The sequence below is a fragment of the Rana temporaria genome, chromosome 2 (assembly GCF_905171775.1).
Source record: "Rana temporaria chromosome 2, aRanTem1.1, whole genome shotgun sequence".
NCBI lineage: Eukaryota > Metazoa > Chordata > Amphibia > Anura > Ranidae > Rana > Rana temporaria.
The window spans coordinates 270,489,119-270,512,728 of record NC_053490.1 but is presented as its reverse complement, the minus strand read 5'-3'; the positions used below and the strand labels follow the sequence as shown (position 1 = coordinate 270,512,728).

General features: G+C 43.5%; 1 protein-coding gene across 4 annotated transcripts in view; it reads right to left on the bottom strand.

The window, feature by feature from the left end:
- Positions 1-1,119: 1,119 nt before the first annotated feature.
- Positions 1,120-23,610, bottom strand: part of LOC120926768 (bone morphogenetic protein 8B-like) — a 96,767-nt gene continuing 74,276 nt past the window's right edge. For all 4 annotated transcript variants that reach the window (XM_040336951.1, XM_040336952.1, XM_040336953.1 and 1 more), the window contains 3 exons: positions 22,774-22,853; positions 10,125-10,235; positions 1,120-1,990 (listed from right to left, as the gene is read on the bottom strand). In XM_040336951.1, the coding sequence (XP_040192885.1) occupies positions 1,841-1,990; positions 10,125-10,235; positions 22,774-22,853 (341 nt within the window). In that variant the 3' untranslated portion in view covers positions 1,120-1,840. The remainder of the gene's footprint in view (positions 1,991-10,124; positions 10,236-22,773; positions 22,854-23,610) is intronic.

The following is a 23,610-nucleotide window of genomic DNA, read 5'->3' as shown; positions in this document are numbered from 1 at the left end:
TTGTACACACGATCAGTCCAAACTGATGAAGGACCGTTCTCATCAGTTAACAAATGAAGCTGACTGATGGTCTGATGTGCCTATACACCATCAGTTCAAAAACCGATCGAGTCCAACGCGGTGACGTAAAACACGACGACGTGCTGAAAAGAATCGAAGTTCAATGCTTCCAAGCATGCGTCGACTTGATTCTGAGCATGCGCAGGTTTTTAACCGATGCTTTTGCGTACTAACCATCAGTTTTGACCTATCGGTTATCAGTCCATCAGTCCATGAAAATTGTAGATTCACACTGAAGGTATCAAAACTATGAATTAACACATGTGGAATTATACATAACAAAAAAGTGTGAACCAACTGAAAATATATTTCATATTCTAGGTTCTTCAAAGTAGCCACCTTTTGCAGCAGACACATCTCTAGAACTGTTAAGAGGAGACTGTGTGAATCAGGCCTTCATGGTAGAATATCTGCTAGGAAACCACTGCTAAAGAAAGGCAACAAGCAGAAGAGACTTTTTTTGGGCTAAAGAACACAAGGAATGGACATTAGACCAGTGGAAATCTGTGCTTTGGTCTGATGAGTCCAAACTTAAGATCTTTAGTTCCAACCCCGTGTCTTTGTGCGACGCAGAAAAGGTGAACGGATGGACTCTACATGCCTGGTTCCCACCGTGAAGCATGGAGGAGGAGGTGTGATGGTGTGGGGGTGCTTTGCTGGTGACACTGTTGGGGATTTAATCAAAATTGAAGGCATACTGAACCAGCATGGCTACCACAGCATCTTGCAGCGACATGCTATTCCATCCCGTTTGCGTTTTAGTTGGACCATCATTTATTTTTCAACAGGACAATGACCCCAAACACACCTCCAGGCTGTGTAAGGGCTATTTGACCAAGAAGGAGAGTGATGGGGTGCTGCGCCAGGTGACTACCTCTTGAAGTTCATCAAGTGAATGCCAAGAGTGTGCCAAGCAGTAATCAAAGCAAAAGGTGGCTACTTTGAAGAACCTAGAATATGAAATATATTTTCAGTTGTTTCACACTTTTTTGTTATGTATCCACATGTGTTAATTCATAGTTTTGATGCCTTCAGTGTGAATCTACAATTTTCATAGTCATGAAAATAAAGAAAACTCTTTGAATGAGAAGGTGTGTCCAAACTTTTGGTCTGTACTGTATGCACATTGAACAAGGCATAGTCAATTGAATGTGAGAATTGAGAACATTATGGCCACTGGATGGCATGGGATATCATAGAAAATAAGTATGCTCATCAGCGCCTTCTAGTGGCCATAATGCAGTATTTTCCCTATCCACGTATACAATCTGCAGGCATTATAGTCGGAGAAAACATTCAGTTTTACCTAATTTGCTCAGAACAAATTTACATGCAGCATCAATAGAAGAACAGCAATGCAAATTTTAGTGTTTGCCAGTGGAGCAACAGAGATGACCTAAGGTCCCAAACTATGTCCACTATAGGCCTTATAAAAACCTGCTGAGCTATAAGGTGTGTTGGGACAAATACTTGATACCAGAACACATTAGCTCTTTAAAATAATCGTGACAATGCTACTACAGTAAATAAATGCAATTGTGCCAAGAAGGCACTGAGAGTTTCTTGATTTATGGTCTAGACTTGATCATTTGTGGTTTACAAAACAAAGTTTCAGTCTTTTTTGTCCAATCCAAGTATTTGATACGTTTAACCATTACCAACCTTTAGCTTTTATAAAAAAAAAAAAGATTGGCAATAATCCTTCCAGTATTATGTAAGTAAATTGCATAAAACATGCTTCATATTTCCTTAAGTGCAAATCCTCCATCTTCCATCTTGGTCAGTGGCATCCACAAGACTTAACCACCATGTTCCGATGCTTTTTTAGGATGACATTGTTGTTATTGTCATAATACAGCACTGAGGTGGCTGAGAGCTTTGTTGGAGCACAGCAAGCTTTAGGAACACTTTCTGGCTTCATAAGGTGAACCTGGCAAGGAAAATACTAGTTACTGCCAAATATTTCTTATGTATTTACTATAACTAAAGGGAAACAAAGCATAAACAAATAAAGCAGATGTTGACGTATTTAAGAAAAACACACCAAACCAAACTACAAAAAAAAAAAATACGTATAAAAGAGCGATTCTTTATAGCAAAGGGTTCAGTTCGGTAGTTCGAATATTTTCAGTTCATTCTTGAATGTTTTCTTTGGCAGATTTTGTTCGTAGTTTACATTGGCGTCCTTATTACTTCTTCTTTCAAAGCTTGCCTTGAGTGCTACTCTGTTAAATGACTAAGGGATGGTTGCATGTCTCTGGATCAGTGTCAGCGATGCATGCTGGCTCCTCTCTTGTTGGGTAATGACTTGATAATAAGATTTGTTTACTATATTGAGCACAGTGAGATCACCATTCTGTATAATAAAGCTGAAATGATCTAGGATGACCTGAAATAATTACACCTATTTTCTATAGTTCTTACTTTCATCAAATTCCCCCAACAACAAAAAAACATTGAAAACTTTAATGTTGCAGCTGATTTAGTGCATTTATTATTTTTACTCCTTTCGTTATTGCATCTAAAATGGTAACACGACTCTGTATCTAGGCAGCTGCTAAAAGTATTGCAGTGTACAGAATGTAACCAGATAAATATGAGATTAGGATACTACGTAGGAAATTGAACCCAGGAGAATTAGGCAGGAAATTAGTATAATGCCAGCAGCAGTAATTATCTGTTCTTGTAATAGGGTAGCTGTTGAGACAAACAAGGCCACATAATAAAAAGTTCACTGGACTTAAGTGGATATTCTTTATATTTGGAGGCATAGCGAACTGCCAACACCCCAGTGCAAATTTGCAGCATCTAAACCTTACATCTAAGCCAAAACATTGTTTGTATCTCTAATCTGAAAAGTTTTAAAGCAGAACTACACCCTAAAGCAGGGGTGCCCAACCTTTTGAAGAGCGAGGGCCACTTAAGAAACTTGGTAACTAGTCACGGGCCACAATGAGTGGAGCGGGCGGATGACATGTCACAATTACTCTATAGGCCCTCCGATCCAATCCACCCAAATGGAAGGGGATGAATTCCCTTCTGTTTTTTTTTTTTTGCGGATCGGATTGGAGGTAGGCGGGCGTAAAACAGACAAAAGTCTGTTTACATTTGTTGCTCTGTAGAGGTGAATTGAGGGTTCCGTGTAGTCGGGCTGATCGTGTGAAAAAGGCCCAAGACTGCTTTCACACTGATGTGCTGCGATTTATCCACCCTGCGGGTGCAGCATCGTGCACCTGTGTCTATCCTGTGGGTTATCTGAACTTTGCCATAGATTCCGCCTGTGGCAAATGCCGGTGCTGTAGAGGAAGCATCGGCTTATGGGATTCTGCTCCGCAACCGCTTTCTTCCTCTACCATTCATAACACTGATGCTGTGGTCAGCAACCTGCGATCTGGGCTTGCCAGAGCAGGAGGTCGCGGGCCACATCAGAGGGCTTCGTGGGCCACATGTGGCCCCTGGGCCACTGGTTGGCCACCCCTGCCATAAAGGGTAAGTTCTGCTTTATTCCCATCCTACCCCCTCTTCTTCTTTTAGACCTTTTTTAAGGAGGGAGGGATTGGGTACCTAGCTTTGCTTGCTACCCACTTCTACTTCCAGTTGGATCACCTAGGCCAGTGGTCATCAACCCTGTCCTCCAAGGCCCACTAACAGGCCAGGTTTTACTCTGCATCTTCCCAAGGTAATACATAGAATACTGCAATCACTGAGCAGAAAATGATATCACCTGACATGTATTTCAGCTATCTTGCAAACCTGGCCTGTTAGTGGGCCTTGGAGGACAGGGTTGATGACCACTGACCTAGGCCATGGGTGCTCAACCTGTTGCGGAATTACAATTCCCATCATGCCTCTGCCTTTGGGAGTCATGCTTGTAACTGTCAGCCTTGCAATGCCTCATGGGACTTGTAAATGTGCTACAACTGGAGGGCCACAGGTTGAGCACCCATGACCCTAGGCGATTCCACTGGAGGTTCTCCCTCCTGCCCACAACATTCTGGGACATGTCACAAGTTCCATAAGACTGCAAGACCAACCACAAAGCGCAGTGAGGCTCTTGCGTGTGCAGTGGGAAGCCAGTTGTGAAGTCACAGGTGGCTTACCACAGTCAACATGCCGGCGCCCCGAAGACCAGCAAAGAACCGGTCTGGGGGAGGACAGCGCTGGGTCCCTGTTGTGGAACTACAATTCCCATCATGCCTCTGCCTTTGGGAGTCATGCTTGTAACTGTCAGCCTTGCAATGCCTCATGAGACTTGTAGTTCTGCAACAGCTGGAGGGCCACAGGTTGAGCACCCATGACCCTAGGCGATTTCACTGGAGGTTCTCCCTCCCACACACAACTTTCTGGGACATGTCACAAGTTCCAGAAGACTGCAGGATCAACCACAATGTGCAGTGCGGCTCTTGCATGTGCAGTGGGAAGCCAGTTGTAAAGCCACATGTGGCTTACCACCAGCGAAGAACCGGTCTGGGGGAGGACAGTGCTGGGTCCCTGGACAGGGAGGTGTCCTTTTATTAAAAGATAGCAGCTACAGTATTTGTAGCTGCTGACTTTTTTTTTTTCTCAGACAGGGTGAAGAACATCTTTTAAGTGAACAGGCCAACATTTGAAACTAACAGTTTAAGGCAGCCTGAGAATCAGTGGTCCTACTTAAAGACTCCTCTAGGTGGCTTTTTTCTTTACACATGTTTTCAGTCTGGAGTATTATTTGCTGATCGGAGTACTTTAAAGTAGAACTTTAGGCAAACCTTTTTTTTTTTCATGTTGGATAGAGTAAGTGAGGGTTATAACCCTGGTCAGAGATTTTTTCGCCATCTGTGTCTCATTGCACAGATCTTCCTTCACTTCCTGTTCCATAGCCAAACAGGAAGTGAGAGAAAATTCCTGTAAATTAAGGGAATTTCTTGGGGACCCCCAGATCACCAGAACTAGTGTCCCCATTGAAAGATTTTCCCTCTATTACTTTTCTGGGGACAACACAACGATAAACAGTGCAAATAGAGAGGGTGAATCTCCTTAACGGGGACACAGACAGCAATTAAAACTGGCAGATGTTCTAATCCCTCTCCACCCTATCCAAAACTAAAAAAAAATATTTTTGCCTTTAGTTGCACTTTAAGGTTCTCTTCAGCCTTTGAATGTATAGCCTAACATTGTTTTTTCTTTTTGTTTTGAAAAAAGGGAATGGTTAAAACTTCATGTTTTGATTAGAAAGATTCTCATTATTTCCTGTCAAAATGTCACTGGAACAGGAAATGAGCTTTAGTGAGGACAACAGAAAACATCTGACAGTATCAACTCACTGGTCTTTTCACGGAATAGATGGAAATCCTCCCCAACAGTAACAAAGACAGCAATAAAAACCCGAAAGAGGTGATCTATTTTATTATTTATTATTTATAATTCCAGCAGTCATGCTTAGATTCCTGCCTTCTGAATAGACAAGGGGAAACTGTGAAAGGGAAAACCAGGTTTCTCCTGGTGGAAAATGTGCAAATTATTTTATAGGGGGGTGAAGTGTGATAAAACATTAAAGCGAGTAGCACTGTCGTTTGTACAGAAGTCTATTTCTGATACGAAATATCAGCTGTTCTATCTTTCACTTTCAGATTAACTCAGTGTAGTTTACCTTGTGAGTCTAGACAACCCTTTATAGCATTAGTAATACTTATACACCACTGGTGTGATCCTAATATAAAAGCACCATTCATTGCAGTTACAATCTTTTTTCCCAGGTACTTTGTTTTCACCTTGAGGAATGATAGCAATGATCGAAATTTTGTATTTGTGTCTTCTGAATATGTGTGAGTTTCAAACTCCCTGTTCTCTCTGAAATCAGTGCAGCCAGTTAAAACAAGCCATCATTTAGGAAGCTGTGTTCACAAACTACCAGATAATACGCTATCCATTAGGGGTGCAACGGATCAAAAAACTCACGGATCGGATCGATCCTCGGATCAGGAGTCACGGATCGGATCGTTTTTCGGATCAGCAATAAAGAAAATTTTTCAAATGTACAGATAAAAAAGTAATCTCCTTTAAATGACCACACCGTATAATCTTTGATCTCCATAAATGGTATCAACATTCCCTGCACTTATTGCCAAAAACTGTGGCAAATTAAATAAAAGGATATTAAAAAAAAAGCCTACAAAAGATTGAAGGATAGGTGCACTATTATCTTCCAAAATCATACCATGTGTTGATCTAGTGCAAGCCTGTGGAAGAAAGCCAGGGATGTGCTTTGAATTATGTGCTTGCATTTACCTAAATGATCATACCTATGTATCCCTAGCTATTCATAATGTTATAGCTAATGTTTCTTACTCTATTGTGCTTTTGAATATTTATACAGTTGTATTCAAAATTATTCAACCCCCACTGAAATTGATTGTTTTGCCAAGTTTGACATTGATTTTGATCATCCTGTCATCCTGCTTACAATTAAATCAAAGAGGCACGTGTAGGTCAGACAAATATAACATAACATTTATAATTAAATAACCACACATGTCTTTTCTGTGATCACATCATTATCAGTTTTATTCAACCCCCAATTGACATTCAATCTTAGTACTTAGTACAACATCCTTTTACAGTTATAACAGCTTTTAAACTTGAAGCATAGCTTGACACAAGTGTCTTGCAGTGATCTACAGGTATCTTCGCCCATTCGTCATGGGCAAAAGCCTCCAGTTCAGTCACATTCTTAGGCTTGCGCACTGCAACTGCTTTCTTTAAGTCCCACCAGAGGTTCTCAATCGGATTTAAGTCTGGTGACTGCGATGGCCACTCCAAAATGTTCCAGACTTTAATCTGCAACCATGCTCTAGTGGACTTGGAGGTATGCTTGGGATCATTGTCCTGTTGAAAGGTCCAACGTCTCCCAAGCCTCAGGTTTGTGACGGACTGCATCACATTGTTATCCACTATCTCCTGGTACTGAAGAGAATTCATGGTACCTTGCACACGCTGAAGCTTCCCTGTACCTGCAGAAGCAAAACAGCCCCAAAGCATGATTGACCCCCCGCCATGCTTCACAGTAGGCAAGGTGTTCTTTTCATCATAGGCCTTGTTCTTTCTCCTCCAAACATAGCGTTGATCCATGGGCCCAAACACTTCTAATTTTGTTTCATCAGTCCACAGAACACAATCCCAAAACTTCTGTGGTTTGTCCACATGATTTTTGCATACTGCAGTCGACTCTTCTTATTCTTTGGAGACAGCAAGGGGGTGCGCCTGGGAGTTCTGGCATGGAGGTCTTCATTACGCAGTGTGCGCCGTATTGTCTGAGCAGAAACTTCAGTATCTGAAGAATCTGACAAATCTTTTGTCAGTTCCTCAGCAGTCACAAGGGGACTTTTCTCCACTCTAGGCTTCAGGTAGCGCTCAGCAGTCGAAGTCAGCATCTTCTTTCTGCCACGGCCAGGTAGCGTTTCAACAGTGCCCTTTGGCTTGAATTTACGAATGATGCTTCCTATGGTGTCTCTTGGTATGTTTAACATCTTTGCAATCTTCTTATAGCCATTGCCCTTCCTGTGAAGAGTAATCACCTCTTCTCTTGTCTTCCCGGACCATTCTCTTGACTTCACCATGTTTGTAACCACACCAGTAAATGTCTAGAAGGAGCTAAGTATCACAGTCATTTTAAAGCTGCCTGATTGGTGCTTATTAGGCTTTATTGCTGCTCCCTGACATCCACAGGTGTTTCCAATACCTGATTGAAAACACTTCAATGAACCTCTGTTCTTCAGAGTGGTAGTCTTTAAGGGGTTGAATAATTGTGTAAATGAAGAATTTACAAAATAAACATTTACTACTGTATTACAAAACCAATTGATGTTATTTTAGTTGCATATGGTTCTTTAAGAAGTCCTTGTAGGATTTCATTCTGAATACAATTACAAATGTACACTAAATTCCCTAAAACCCTTTACAGCATTGGGGGGTTGAATAATTTTGAACACAACTGTATGTACCCGTGCAGCGATCAATATGTTATCCTATATTTATTTATTGAATTGAATGTACTATCCTTATTTTAGTCTGAATAAAAATATTGCAATATAAAAAGGTTTTCCTTAACAGTTTTTACTTTTGCAACATTGATTCGCAAAAGAGCAGTGCTTATAGTTGGGAAAGAGGAGAGAAAATAGACAGACAGTCATTGTTTGGCCATACAGTCATGCAGAACTAGATCTAGAACTAGTTGAGTCCCATCTTCTCCATCCAGTGTGCTTGCCAGAGCCCAGAGCACAGCGTGACATGTCAACACGCTGAGGCGGGGAGGCGTGTCACGCTGTGCTCTGGGCTCTGGCAAGCACACTGGGTGGAGAAAGATGGTCGCCGCTCCGGAGCTAGGCCGAAGCCGGGGACTTTCCTAGGCTCCAGAGCGCTCCGCGGATCGCGGGGTGTGCCGATCCGAACGGGGTGACCCGTTCGGATCACGGATCGGTGACGTTCCGTTGCACCCCTACTATCCATGTTTACTGTATTGGGTGGGCTCCTGCGCTGTATGGGATAAAAGTGAAGGGGAGTGGGCCAGAGAAAAGGACAGTGGGGTAAGTGGGCGTGGATACTGCAGCAAACACCAAGGGTGTTGTCCTCTCAAGACAAAAGAATTGATACTGTGTAGATGTGGAAGTGTCTGCGCTGTAAAAAAACCGAACTACAAGGGGGACATAAAAGTAAAAAAGGGGGGGGGTTTATGTCCCCCTTGTAGTTCGGTTTTTTTACAGCGCAGACACTTCCACATCTACACAGTATCCATGTTTACTATTGCACCATGGAGAGAGCACCATGCTACCACTTACATTACAGGTGCATTTAAAGTGGTTGTAAACCTAGTCACACCGCTTGTACCTACAGGTAAGCCTATAATAAGGAAAGCAACCCCGAAATCAGGAAATATAGAAAGTGTGTATTTATCAGAGTCCAGTCAGTCATGCCATAGACCAGAGTCTAATCTCCATCATAGAAGAGACCGAAGGGGGCATACAGAGGGCCAAATATCAATATTAAGCAATATAGTAAAATGCCAACGCACTGCCAAACAGCCCCCAGTCAAAATTGTGACATCCTTCCACTGAATATTATAACTCATACACTGGAACCAAGTACACAGACCCAGGACACTAAGGGGTCCAAGTGACTGTCACTAGAATAAAACTTGAAAAAACTTGTATAGAAAAGGTTTACTGCTTACCCATCCACCTACCCACACAAACATTCTCTTTGATGAGCTACAACACCCAAGAAAATATTCAACATCTGATATTTCTAAGTTAGATGCCTGATCCCCCCACATAGCAATGTAGCTTATTCAAAAGCCATACATCCCTACTTTACTATTGTCACCTGCCTGTTGTACATCACTACTGTGTTCTATATGACGCTGGGGCTGGCAGAAGGAAGCTCTGCACACAGCGCATACGTGTCAGATGCTGAAGATATTTTGGGCCCAATAGCTCATAGAGCAAAAATTGGTGACCGTTAAGTATTAATCCTTTTATTTAAGTCTTTATTTTTCATCACAAAGTAACTCTAAAGCTCATATTTTATACACTGTTTACTGCGGTTATTACAAACACTGTGAAGACTGGTCACCGAGCCATTAATGCCAATACATAGGAGAATGGTCACTGAGGGGGGTAATGCACATACATAGCTTAGAGAGCCTGTACTGAAGGGGCCATCTCATATGTGGCAAGGGTACTGGGAAGTGAGGTGCATTTTCTGGGGGGGGGGGGGGGCAGGATACCGATGAGCAATATGTGTAGTGGAGGTGGGAGTATTAGGACAGGCTATGTAGTGGTAAGACTATAATTAAAATACATCTGTTGCCCACAAACCTACTAAACCTGATTATACAATGTACTTAGTTCCAAGTAAATGATTCCTAACAATGTCATAGGCTATGGCATGGCTGCATCATTCATGATGTTTTTATTGTGACACTAGTAGCCAAGCTCAGTAACTTAGGCAAATTTATATTTTGTACCTTGAAAATTGTATATAGCAAATTATTTAGTCACACATGTATACTTCAGAATACCGTTCCTTACCAGTGACTGCAGGATGGCGTGATTGGTGGCATTCATACAAGAGTCAAGTGGAAATGAGCATTCTCCTTCACAATAAAATGCTGAGTACCCCTGTGGAGCAATCACCCAGTCCTAGAAAACCAAAAGGTTTGACTTGATTACTCAATGTTGTTAGATACTGCTTGTTTATTTGACAGTAGAGCATAAATCAAAGTGAATGGATTGTAGAGATGAACAAGAAATGACTGGTTCCCACAGAAGTATTTGAAAGACCCCTATTCCCTCTCTTCACACTGGTTCAAAATCACCACCACACCTCCCTACTGGGCCAACCTAAGCCAACATCTAAAATTGTATCATACTAATTACATATCTCTCGTTCCAACACATTGGAATTATCTATATATACAGTGCTTCCGTTCTGTCCAGAATAGCTGCCCAATCTCAGTATTGCCAAAGAAAAACCCAGGCACACACAACTTCTCAATCTTCTTTTTAGCTCTGAGCTATTTATGCTAGCACTACCTTCCTAGCTATAGGTGCCATTCATAGAACAGTTATTACTTACACCAGCAATTTGGATGGATATTTTAGTTTTTGGTAGACACTGGAGAACTAGCCTCTTTACAATTCCTATGTTGGACATACCTAGAGATGTTAGGAGATTTCTGTGCTTTAGATCCTTAGCCTGGGCATGTAGCATACCTTTTATGAGTTGGTGAGTTGGTCCTAGTCCTACTTTGATGGCCTTTGTTTTGTTCTATTGTTATTAAGCAGGTCCAATAAATTACAATGCAAAGTCATGCAACTGAATTTAACAGTAGTAAATAACACAGTCAGAGAAATCTCTAGATGAAATGTTAGTCATTAACTGGACAGTAAGGAAATATATAGCAGTAATTGTAATTGATAGTATCAGTAGAGCAGTGGACAATGTCAGTAGAGCAGAGGTTGGTGTCAGCAGAGCAGAGATTAGTGTTAGTATTTTTTTTTTATTATTAATTTTTTACAATTTTTTTTTTACTTTTTTTTTGCAATCATTTACTATTCGTTTTTTTACAATCTTTTACAAGCCCCATTGGGGGGCTTTGGTGAAATATCAGGGGTTTAAACCAGCCCCCCAATGTCTCACTTTTGAGACAGATTCCCCAGTCCCTTTCTTCAGCAACCAAGGGGAAATCTGTGCAGCACAGGGTGATTAGGGTGTGCCCAGGCACACCTGGCACACCCTGTGCGCACGCCTATGATGTACAGGTATGTATATCATCTTTGTCTGTTTCAAATTTATGGGTCTCAAAAACCCAACTAAAAATACTGTGTAACTTAGATACAGAACTTGACAGCATTTTACAGAAAAATAATGTATGTGACTCTTCACAGATCTTGACTGGAGCTTTATGGGAAACACAACCTAAGAAATGTATTTGTAAAATAGAGGGTTAAAGAGAGGACTTTGATATATCAACTGCGGATAGTTAAAGTTTGCTGGGAAGTCCAGTGAGTAAGGGAAGAGGTCAAGGTAGGTAAAGGTAGCAGTTCTAACCGGAGTAGGGGTTAAGAAGATATGATTGAGGACAAGGGTGCAAAACCAAAAAGCGCAAGGAAGGAGGGGGAGGAAACCTGCTTTTTACTTTTAACAGATGTTTTATATTACATTTTCAAAAAAAACAAAAACAAGTGGCACGTGTAGAACTTACAAAAGGAATATAAGGGGGTACAAAGCAGAAGGCATGTATAGAAGCCTAGAAATTATATACAATGTCAATTCGATACATAAGGGTCCATATCATACATACAAAGATTCAGATTAGATAGGATACCCAGCATCTAGTCATCAAAATATAAAGCAAGGCGTGATCACAGTAGGGAGTACTCATGTACTTACATAAGTAATAGAAGGAAAAAAGAAAAGGGGGGGGAGAAAGGAATAAAGGGGGACAGGAAGGGAGGGGAAAAATGAGGAGAAACAGAAAAAAAGGTAGATAGAAATATAAGGGAAGGGAGGGGGGATAAAAAAATAAAGTTCTCCAATGCACCAGACTTCTGATATTCACTGAAACCCTGGGAAACAGTCAGCTACCAACAAGTAAAGGAGAGTCTCACCAGATCACATTGTAAGGCCCCTGGCTTCCACCCAATCAGCCCAGACCTTATTAAATTTCTTAGGGCAATTTCTTCCCAGGGGGGGATCTGATACTTTCAATTTAGATAAAATAGATACAATTTGATAACGTAGATAAAATAGTATTCTTAGCATAGAAGGCGGCATAAAAGAAACAATCTCCTATGGGGAGAGGTAACAGATATTCGAGATCAGGCATGTAGGATCCACACTTAGGCCCTGTACACACGATCAGTCCAAACTGATGAAAACGGACTGAAGGACCGTTCTCATCAGTTAACCGATGAAGCTGACTGATGGTCTGATGTGCCTACACACCATCAGTTCAAAAACCGATCGAGTCCAACGCGGTGACGTAAAACACAACGACGTGCAGAGAAAAATGAAGTTCAATGCTTTCGAGCATGCGTCGACTTGATTCTGAGCATGCGCGGGTTTAGAACCGATGCTTTTGCTTACTAACCATCGATTTTGACCTATCGGTCAGGCATCCATCGGTCCAATTTTAAAGCAAGTTCTCTTTTTTTGGACCGAAGGACAACAGTCCGATGGGGCCCACACACGGTCGGTTTGGACCGATGAAACTGAACTTCAGTCCGTTTTCATCAGTTTGGACTGATCATGTGTACAGGGCCTTAGAGTGAGTCCAGTAACTGCATTTAGATCTCTTACCACATCACCCTAGAACTTGCTGTATACAGGGACAAGTCCAAACGATATGAATAAATGTACCGACTGCCAACTGGCACTTTGGATAGTGGTCATGAACCCTGGGGTAAATAAGAAAAAGCGTCTGGGGAGTGTATTCGACTCAATGCAGAAATTTTAATTGAATGAACCTGTCTCTGGCTGATATCATAAGGGGTAGGTATTGTTTTACTTCCTCACCACAGTCAGCATCAGTTAAACTCAGAATGTCCATCTGCCATGAGCGGAACAATTAAGATGAAGAAACCCAACACCCTTGACCCTCAGGCATGATATGAAGGTTTTGTCCCCAAACACTAGGGTCAGGTATAGAGCAAAGGTGAGGAAGAGATGGGATACCCCAGAGAAGTGTATGAGGGGAAATAGTATTAAGCTCACAAACATATCTCCCCATCTGTCTCATAACCACGATGGTATACTGCATGGGGGTTGTACCATTTGGATTAGAGAGGGGGCCTCGGAAAACAAGATTACTCGGCACAAGACGAGGTGACATGCCTTCTAGAATCACCGCCGGATTGTTAACTGGTCGGGAGAACCACTATCTAACGATCACTGCTGACCCATAATATTTTTGAAGGGCTAATTCTCCTAAAGAGAGTGAGAGCTGTAATGTTGATTTAGCCACTCTAGGGGTACCACCTTCCCAAATTAAGGATACTGAGGATATCATTTGATCAAATTTAATGGAAAACATTTTGGGAAAGGGTATGCTGAATTTTTTTTAAGAAGGAAAGTCATTTTGATATGATTGATCCTGCCCCCCCCCTGAGTTAACGGCAATGATTTCCAAACAGTGCATTTCAGAGTCAGTTGACAGAGGGCAGGGTTTAAATTATCCACAGGGTTTTTTAGCAGCAAAGTAAACATTAAAGTAATATTGGGAAAAATATAATTACTTTCTTTATTTTATATTCGAAAAAAAAGTTTCAAATGTACAAAGAGTCTAAAATATGAGCTTTGGTTAGTGGCATAAAAACAGAGCTTCCCACTTAGCTATGCACTCAGCCTTATGCGCAGTCACTTTAATAGTACAATAGATCACTTTATTCCATGGTTTGATTACTTCAACTTACGGGCGAATCAAATAGATTTTAAATAAATATAACCAAAAAAAATTAATAAAACTTTAAATAAAAAGGTGGGATCTTAGCCAGCTGGGTGTCAATTAGAGGTCGACCGATATGGGTTTTTCTCTGGCCGATGCCGATATTTAGAAATCGCGGCGGCCGATAGCCGATTTATGATGCCGATTTTTTGGGGCCGATATGTTAAGCCGATTTTTCAGGCGCTTTTGGGCTAAACAGTAAAGTTAGCCCATATTTTTATTTTTTCGTCCAAAAGTTTTCATTACCTGTTTTTGTGTATTACATATTATATATATATATATATATATATATATATATTATATTATATTATATTATATTATATTATATTATATTTTACACAAAAACAGGTAATGAAAACTTTTGGATGAAAAAAAAAATATGGGCTAACTTTACTGTTTATTTATTTTTTGTTAAAGTATATTTTTTTCCCCAAAAAATGTGTTTGAAAGACCGCTGCGCAAATACCATGTAACATGAAATATTGCAGTAATCGCTATTTTATTTCCTAGGGTCTCTGCTAAAAAAAAAATATATAATGTTTGGGGGTTCCAAGTAATTTTCTAGCAGAAAATACAGGATTTTTACTTGTAAGCATCAAGTGTCAAAAAAGATTTAGCCTTTAAATGGTTAAACTGAGAACTCTCCTACACGGAGTTCAGTTAATTGATAAGTAGCAACATTGTATATCTCTTCTCAAAACTTAGCAGGCTGCCCAGGAGAGAGAGAAGTCTTCTACGGGAAGCTTCAGGCAACTTGCATTGACTTCTATTACAGAAGCTTTTTGCAAGTCGCGGTGCTGAAGTTTAAATCGGCATTTTTAAAGCACAAATCGGCCGATGCCGATTAATTTAAAAACGCCAAATATCGGCCGATATATCGGTCGACCTCTAGTGTCAATCGGTAGTACCCCAAAAATGGTTTCCGTTCACTTACTCTGATTCGTCAATCACAAATTGCAGGTGCTCTTCCCCCCCTCTCTCCTCTCAAGGTCCAAGTGCATGGCTCCTTCCAAGCCCTGTGGATTGGGGGCCTGCCTGGAGGGACACTGAGGAGACACGCAGAAGTCCGGGAATAACTGAATGACACACCCATTAGGAACACACTGTGTCCAGGAATGACCGGTGAGTCCATCCACTCCTCTAGTACAGAGGAGGATTAACATACATCTGTCATCTGGGGACCCTCCCGGCACTCGGACCGTAAGAGAGGTCCCCCCGGTCATCCATCCTGTCCGTAGATGGGCAACAGAAGCCTGTGTGTTATGACCTCAAGCTTAGAACTGTTCGAGTTTGGTGGAAACTGGAGGAGTCTGATTAATGAAGGTTCTTTACTGTCAATATAACGTCAGTACTGTACAGCAATATTGTAAATGACAAAAAAATAACATAAAAAAGGAGAGAGAAAAGGGAGTCAAAAAGAGAACAGAAGAAAGAAGAGAGAAAATGCATCAGGTGTGTGGATGACAGAGTCCGGGACGTCCCCTCCAGCTTACAGAGAGTTGGATCTGGGAATTAAGGAAATCCCTACACTACGTATTGGGCCCATGGCTCCTGTGTCTTTTCAAATTGTTTCGATGTTTTTAGGATAGAGTTGACTATTTTTTCTTGGGTCATTATCCAAGATATTTTTCTTTTGGTGGCAACAATGGAGACCCTAAGATTTTTCCAAGCTTTTGCTATAGTGAGCTTTTCTCCCAGTACAGAACTCAGAGAAATGGATTTTACGGTGAGTACACAAATCCTATTTTCTCTTCCGTTCATGGACGGACACAGCAGCCTTTGACCTTAGGGACGTCCCCAAGCAGTGTCAAAATTTTCGAGGGATGGGAAAAACAACACAGCAAACCAAGCTACACCCCAAACAAAACCGGAGTTACTCAACGGAGGAACTCCAACTTTAAACTGCCGCCTGTAACACCTTGCGGCCGAAGGAGGCATCAGAAGATGCACTCACATACACCTTGTAAAACTTTGAAAAAGTGTGGACCGACGATCAGGTCGCTGCCTTACACACCTGTTACACAGAGGCTTGATGCCGGAAAGCCCACCAGACGCACCAGGTCCGCGTACCAGGAGCGGCGTGGCCAGTCTGGGGCTATCAGGATTGTTGGAATCCCCTCGGCTTCCACCCTGCGCAGCAGACGAGGAAGAAGCTTTAGAGGAGGGAAGGTGTAAATCAGGCGATAGTGACCCCAAGGAGCCACCAACTCGTCTGACGCGTCCGCCCACGGGTCCTTTTACCTGGCCACGAACCGTGGCACCTTCCGATTGAGACGGGACGCTAGGTGCCCCACTTTTGGCACAGACTCTGAAACACCTCCGGGTGAAGTGACCATTCTCCCGGGTCCAGTGTTTGGCGACTCAGGTAGTCGGCTTGCCAATTCTGAACACCCGGCAAGGCACAGTTTGATTGCTCGGAGCCCCAGAACATTGATTGGCAGGCGGGACTCCTCCTGAGTCCAGCGCCCCTGGGCTGATTGGGTGCCTTGGGCATAAGGAACTGCCTCGAAAGAGGCCACCATCAGACCCAGAACCCTCATGCAGAATCGAAGAGACGACCACTTCTGGGTCAACAACTGCTGCACCGCAGAATGCAGTGTCTGGAGTTTCTCCGTTGGGAGAAAAACTCTCGCCTCCGTGGAATCCAGGACTAGCCCTAGGTATTCCAGACGCAGAGACAGAACCAACACTGACTTCTGGATATTCAGAAGCCAGCCAAACTCTTGGAGAGTCTGACACGCGATAAACACGTCCTCTTCTAATTCTGAGCCTGAGGAAGCTCTCAGGAGAAGGTCGTCCAGATATCCCACGATAGCGATCCCTCGCTGCCTCAGCAGGGCCAGTATCGGGGCGAGCACCTTGGTGAAAACCTGTGGTGCCGAGGCCAGGCCGAACGGGAGGGCCACAAATTCTAAGTGGTCCTCCCCGATCGCAAAGCGCAGAAATCTCTGGTGCTTTGCGCATATGGGAACATGCAGGTATGCGTCCATGATATCCAAGGATGCCATGAAGTGGCATGGAGTGCTGCTATTACCGAACAAATCAACTCCATCCTGAATTTTTGCACCTTGACAAAGCAATTGAGGGCCTTGAGGTCCAGGATTGGACGAACCGCTTCCTTCTTGGGTACTACGAACAGAGTGGAGTAAAACCCCTGAAACCGTTCCAACGAGGGAACTGGTACAATCACTCCCCTGACCAGAAGATCCTGGACAGCCCCTGACAGAGCCTGCCGGCGAACCGGAGGAAGCTGGAGGTTGGAAGGAAAAAATCTGTTTGGTGGACAAGAGAGAAACTCTATCTTGTACCCCAAGGAAACTACTTTGCAAACCCAACGGTCGGAGAGAAGAGACCTCCACCGAGCCGCGAATTCGCGAAGCCGGCCCCCACCCGAGACACGGGCGGGGGCAGACTTTCATGCGGAAGCAGGTTTGTCCGCAGGCTTGTTAGGCTTGCGGAACCAGGGGCGCTTCTGCCCTGCAGCGGGCGCCTTAGCACCTTGCAAACTTTTTCCTGCCGCACTGGGCGCACGAAAAAAACGCTTTGGGGTAGTAAAAGAGGGCCCTTGCCTACGGCGAGGCTCCTTGCCCTTCCCAGACTGTGGGAGCAGTGTGCTCTTACCACCTGTGGCATCCTTTATGATGTCATCCAGGGACGCCCCAAAAAGCCTCTCACCCTTAAAAGGGCAAATCCACCAAGGCCTTATTGGAGGATTGGTCCGCAGACCAGCATTTCAGCCACACAAGGCGGCCTAGTACCACTGCATAGGCGGAGGCTCTGGAAAGCAAGGGAAGCGTATCCAGGGCCGACTTACAGACAAATTTTAGACCCTGAACCAATTGTTCAGCCAAGAGAAGGGATCACCGCTCCAGGTGGGTCACTATGTAGAGATGGACTGACTCAGGATACCGTGGGTGCTGGCGATGCACTAACCATGCATAAGATACGAAGAAAGAGGATGGATAGCTGCACTCCAATGACCAAACGGTTGTCTTTTATTTCCTATATATAGGTTAAACAGTCCAGTTTGCACACTAGCCATGATTAAGCACTATCTCAGTGCGAAACGCGTCGGCTATCTACCTGTTCCTTTGTTGCACCTTGTGAAGTGATGTACTTGCTGAATTGTTCAGCCAGGTCCTTGCAGGTCTCGGAAGCATCCTGCTCCTCCAGCTTCTGCAGCAACAACTTTGCCTGTTCAGTTAGTGTCTGCAACACCAGAAACCCGGCCACAACCAGTCTCACAGCCGAACCCACAACTGTGAACATAGAGCGGGCCACAGCCTCCACTCTCCTATCAGTGGGGTCCGTAAAAGCGAGAGCCCCTTCCACAGGCAATGTGGTGGCTTTACTCAGTCTGGACACAGGAGGGTCCACTGACGGAGGAGAGACCCATTTTTTCAAAAAGTCCTCCTCAAAGGGATAACGGACCGCAACGTTTTTAGGAACAGCAAAAACTTACTGTGGCATGTCCCATTACTTAAATAGCAAAAGCTCCAAAAAAGGAATACAGGTAAATACTTTTGCGGTGCTGGGCGGTTTGCGAAACCCAAAAGGGACCGGCACATCTGGTGCTCCCGCCAAATCCTCAAGTTTATGAGTATCACGCACTGCAGAAATAAGAGCTCCAACAAATTCCCTATCATTTACTGACCCTGAGGCAGAGTCATCCTCACAGTCTGTGTGGGTTAAGTCTGCATCATCCGACATGACAGAACCAGAGCCTGAAGCCACAGCAGGCAATGAGTCTGTGTCAGAGATATCCTCAGAATCAGGCTCAGGGAGGGGGCACTTTGTACCCCCCATCTGGGCACTAGCTGCTTTAAACCTGGCGAGAAACGCCTCAAGGACAGCCGACATTGCCTCAACAGATGCGGCAGGAGCAGGGGGATTAAAGTATAACTCAGGCATTGCTGGGGCAGAAACACCAGGTTCAGGTTCCATGTTGCCCCACCGCTGTGTACTGCTAGACAGAACAACCCACCGGTCACCTCCTGGCTGCAAAAATAGAAGCAGAGGCCTCCGAGGGACTCACCACCCCACCCGGCTGCAGAGAGAGCTGAAAACCTGAGGTGTGCACTGATGTGCTGGCTGTGCTGCGTCTGTCACCTCAGGGAAGATTTGCTGCGTTTCACAGTGCTAAAACTGTCACAAGAGGCCAAGAGATATCCAAGATGGCCACCGTGTGAGGTAAAAATTACCGGCGGGCTACAGGAAAATGGCCGCCAAGCTATGTAAATCGCAACCACGGCAAAATGGTGGCCGTGGCGCAGTTTAAAATTCCCAGGGATGCACCAAACACCTAATACTACACAGCAGAACACAGCAGCACCCCCCAGAATAACAACACAGTCCCCCACAACACACGGGCCTGGTGGCAATAAAGAAAACCCAGGAGGCCCCCCTTCACAGCCGCTACCCAGTCAGAGGAAGGAGGGAGAGGAAAGGGAGAGAGGAAAGCAGGTCAGACCCTCAGTCGACCTCCCCAGGGAAAAACATCAGCCATACCACCTTGCCAGGGCAAGGGGCCACTACTTACCCTACCTGCGACTACCGGCTGGGGGTATCCCGGACAGAACCAACGTCCACTAACGGCATGGCTGTTGGCCAGACACACTGTGACAAGGCCATAGAGACCGGTCATATGTGTGTCCTGGAACATGTAGTTCCCCGGCCACCCATGGAGCAATGGGGCCTGTCGTGGATGACCCAGAGCTGAGCTGAGGGTCGGCACACGCTCGATGGCCGAACATGGGGGGACTACAAGAGTCAAGACCCAGCCTGTCACCCAGTCGGCAGTTGATAGAAGAATCACAGGATTCAAAATGCAGGAACAAAATAATAAAAAGCGAAAAAATCGCAAAAAAATCTCCAGAGTACAGGGACTCCAGAGCGCCTGTCCTCTCCTGATGTTAGGAAAAAAGAAACTGGAGCTGCTAGAGCAGGGTGTGGGTTATACCCAGGGGAACCACACCCCCTGGGAGGAGCTGCACTGTGGAAAGTGTTGTTAACACTTAAAGTGCTTTGTTTCTGCCTAACTCTCCTGGAAGGAAGCGGATATAACCCTAAGGTCAAAGGCTGCTGTGTCCGTCCATGAACGGAAGAGAAAGATGCCACATTTTATTTGAGAGAGCAGTGCTAGTACACAAGCGTCGCTCTGTCTAATTGGGCGACTAAGTGGCAGATGAGGTTTAATGTTGATAAATTTAAAGTTATGCACTTAGGGAATAAGAATATGCATGCATCATACATGCTAGGGGGAGTACAACTGGGGGGATCTGTAGTGGAGAAGGATCTGGGGGTTTTAGTTGATCATAAGCTCAATAATGGCATGCAATGCCAAGCTGCGGTTTCCAAAGCGAGCAAAGTCCTTTCTTGTATTAAGAGAGGTATGGACTCCAGAGACAGAGATATAATTTTGCCCCTGTACAAATCATTAGTAAGACCTCATCTGGAATATGCAGTTCAGTTTTGGGCCCCAGTTCTCAAAAAGGATATCGGAGAACTGGAGAAAGTGCAGAGAAGGGCAACCAAACTGATAAGAGGCATGGAGGAGCTCAGCTATGAGGAAAGATTAGAAGAACTAAATGTATTCACTCTTGAGAAGAGGAGAATAAGGGGGGATATGATCAACATGTACAAATATATAAGAGGTCCATACAGTGAACTTGGTGTTGAGTTATTCACTTTACGGTCAACACTGAGGACAAGGGGGCACTCTTTACGTCTAGAGGAAAAGAGATTTCACCTCCAAATACGGAAAGGTTTTTTCACAGTAAGAGCTGTGAAAATGTGGAACAGACTGCCTGCAGAGGTGGTTCTGGCCAGCTCAGTAGATTGCTTTAAGAAAGGCCTGGATAGGCACAGAATATAACTGAGTACTAAGATTTGTAGGTAAAGTTGATCCAGGGTAAATCCGATTGCCTCTCGGGGGATCAAGAAGGAATTTTTTCCCCTGCTGTAGCAAATTGGATCATGCTCTGCTGGGGTTTTTTGCCTTCCTCTGGATCAACTGTGGGTATGGAGTTGGGTGTATGGGATTGTACTATGTTTTTTATTTTGTTTGTTTATTTTTTTTGTGGTTGAACTGGATGGACTTGTGTCTTTTTTCAACCTGACTAACTATATAAACAGGGGAGCATGATCAGATATTTCCACTGAACTATGGATCTCTCCTGGTCCTTAGACAGCATAGCAGTACTGGCATACATTAGATCAAATCAATACATGACACAGTAGCATAAGCAGTAGAATAACAGGTAAAACTCTTAGTATTGGGATGTTTCCACCACCAGACATCATGGAGATCAAATACATCCACCCTTCAAGAAAGGGCTGAATCCTTTGTGATGTCAGGGTTTAATTAAGTGTGAGGGAAAGAGACTTAGGAATCAGAACACTCACAACTCTGGTGTATGAGGATTGAATTTGCATGGTAGTAATGGCCCACCCAAGGTTCTTTTTTTTTTAAGGCTGAGCACCTTACTACCCACAAGATGTGTTTCCTGGAAAATAAAGATATGGGGACAATAGGTTTTCAAGTAAGTACGTTTCAAGGACCATTTGGTTTTAGCATTAAATCTCCAGACGTTCCAGGAAATAATTAGTTAATGCATGATTTTGACTCTTTTGTGACATTTTTGCATGGAATGCACTTTAAATGTTTTTTTTTTTTTGCACTAACTGTTGATTTAGGAGGCTTGTGATTATACTATATTAAGATAATTAACTATCACTAAGAACACACAAGAATCATTTTATTTAGACCTGCACATTGTTGCTACCCTTTGAAGTGGTTGTTTGCTACATGCAAGATGCACGCTATATGGGGAAAAAATGATAGATACATCTAAATACAAGTCTTACCCATAGACTGCTATAACAATTTGTTTTCTACGTTTTTGAAAATACAGTATGCAGATTTGCAGGTTCACACCTCTTAATTGTGGATGGAGTAGATGGTATGTAACATTTTTTAATTTTTAATCCATCCAAATGACAAAAATCTGTTTTGCCCTTGTATCATCTAGCTTCAGAGGGTCCATACACTGCACCCTTTTTTGCAAAAGATGCAATCGGTTTCAGCACTGGAAACAACTTTTGATTAATGTATATGTTGATTTTGCAAAAAAAGAAATGGTGAAGCCTCGTACACACAACCGGTTTCCCCAGCAGGAAAACTGCAAGGCGAGCTTTAGGCCGGGAATCCTGGCCATGCGCGGTAGCATACAAGGTTAGTGTGGGGCGGAGCAAGATGGCGGCAACGGCATCGAATGTGACGAGACACTGGCTTGTCGTAGTCGATGACATCATCGCATTCTTGCCATTCAAAAGAACGGCGGGATTTTGTGTGGTCGTGTGTATACACTGGTTTTCAAGTCAAGCCTGCCAAGAATCCTGTCAGGAATACCAACGTTTTTTTTCCTGATGGGATTCCCAGTCGTGTGTACAGGGCTTGACAATATGTGCAGTTCCAGTTAAGTAATAGTGTTCCAGTTCATTAGAATGTCTTGCAATTGGATTTTAAATATATCTATTCCGTCCGTTCGATATGTGGATGCAAAAGTAATGTCATATGAGTTCATGTCAGCAGTGAAAGGGTGGAGAAAGAGGTGAAGGTATGGGGAAAAGCATCTAAGCGTCTGAGGCAGGAGTCATACACATATTAGAGTAAACCATCCATTTAAATGCATAGAGTAGGCCAGAGAAGTTTTCATAAGAGGGCAACTTACCAGCCAGCCTAAATCCCGAAAACTGACATATAGCTCATGTCGTTTGCATACTTGTCTGCCATCAGGAACATGTACATGGTCTGAAATGACATATTGTACAACATAAGGTATATTTCCAGTGGGTATGATCATTTAAAATAATTATCTGCAGTGTCTATATTCAATGATCACACATTCCCCCATATCATTACTCCCCTTGCCACTAAATCCTTCTCCCTGGATGTCAGGGAGTCACCCGCCAAACATTTGCCATTTTACTCTTTTACAACAGCTTGACCTCTCTGCCTTACCACCATTCCATGTCATCCAGGTCTCCTCAGCACTCACATACCCATAGCAGTCATCATTCCCCTTGCTGCTGAATCTGCAGCTCTATTTACACCTTTGGCAACACCCTCCTTACAACTGTTCCACTACATGCCCATGATGCAGCTTCTCCTGCATCCTCAAGGGCCCTCCTCAAACACCTGATACTTCACTCCTCTACTCAGTACCACCCACCTCTTTGCACCCATGATAGCGCTTCCTCTGTTATGAAACCACCCTCATTTTAACACCTTACTTCCAGAACCCCCAATCCCCCCACTTGGGCTCAACACGCCTCAATGTCCTTCTCCCAGTAAACCTGCTTCCACATCCAGGTCAATCAGAAACAACTTTTTCTTCAATCTAACCTGAGATTCAAATTCACAGCCTCACATTAGCACAATTTGTGCATTTACCCACAGAGCCACAGCCAGGACTGCTTGTGATGACTCCCTAAAACTAGGGCTTTGTTAGACATAGAAACCAGACACTAAGCCTACAGCTGGTTCAGACAGGGCTTTTATATCTAAT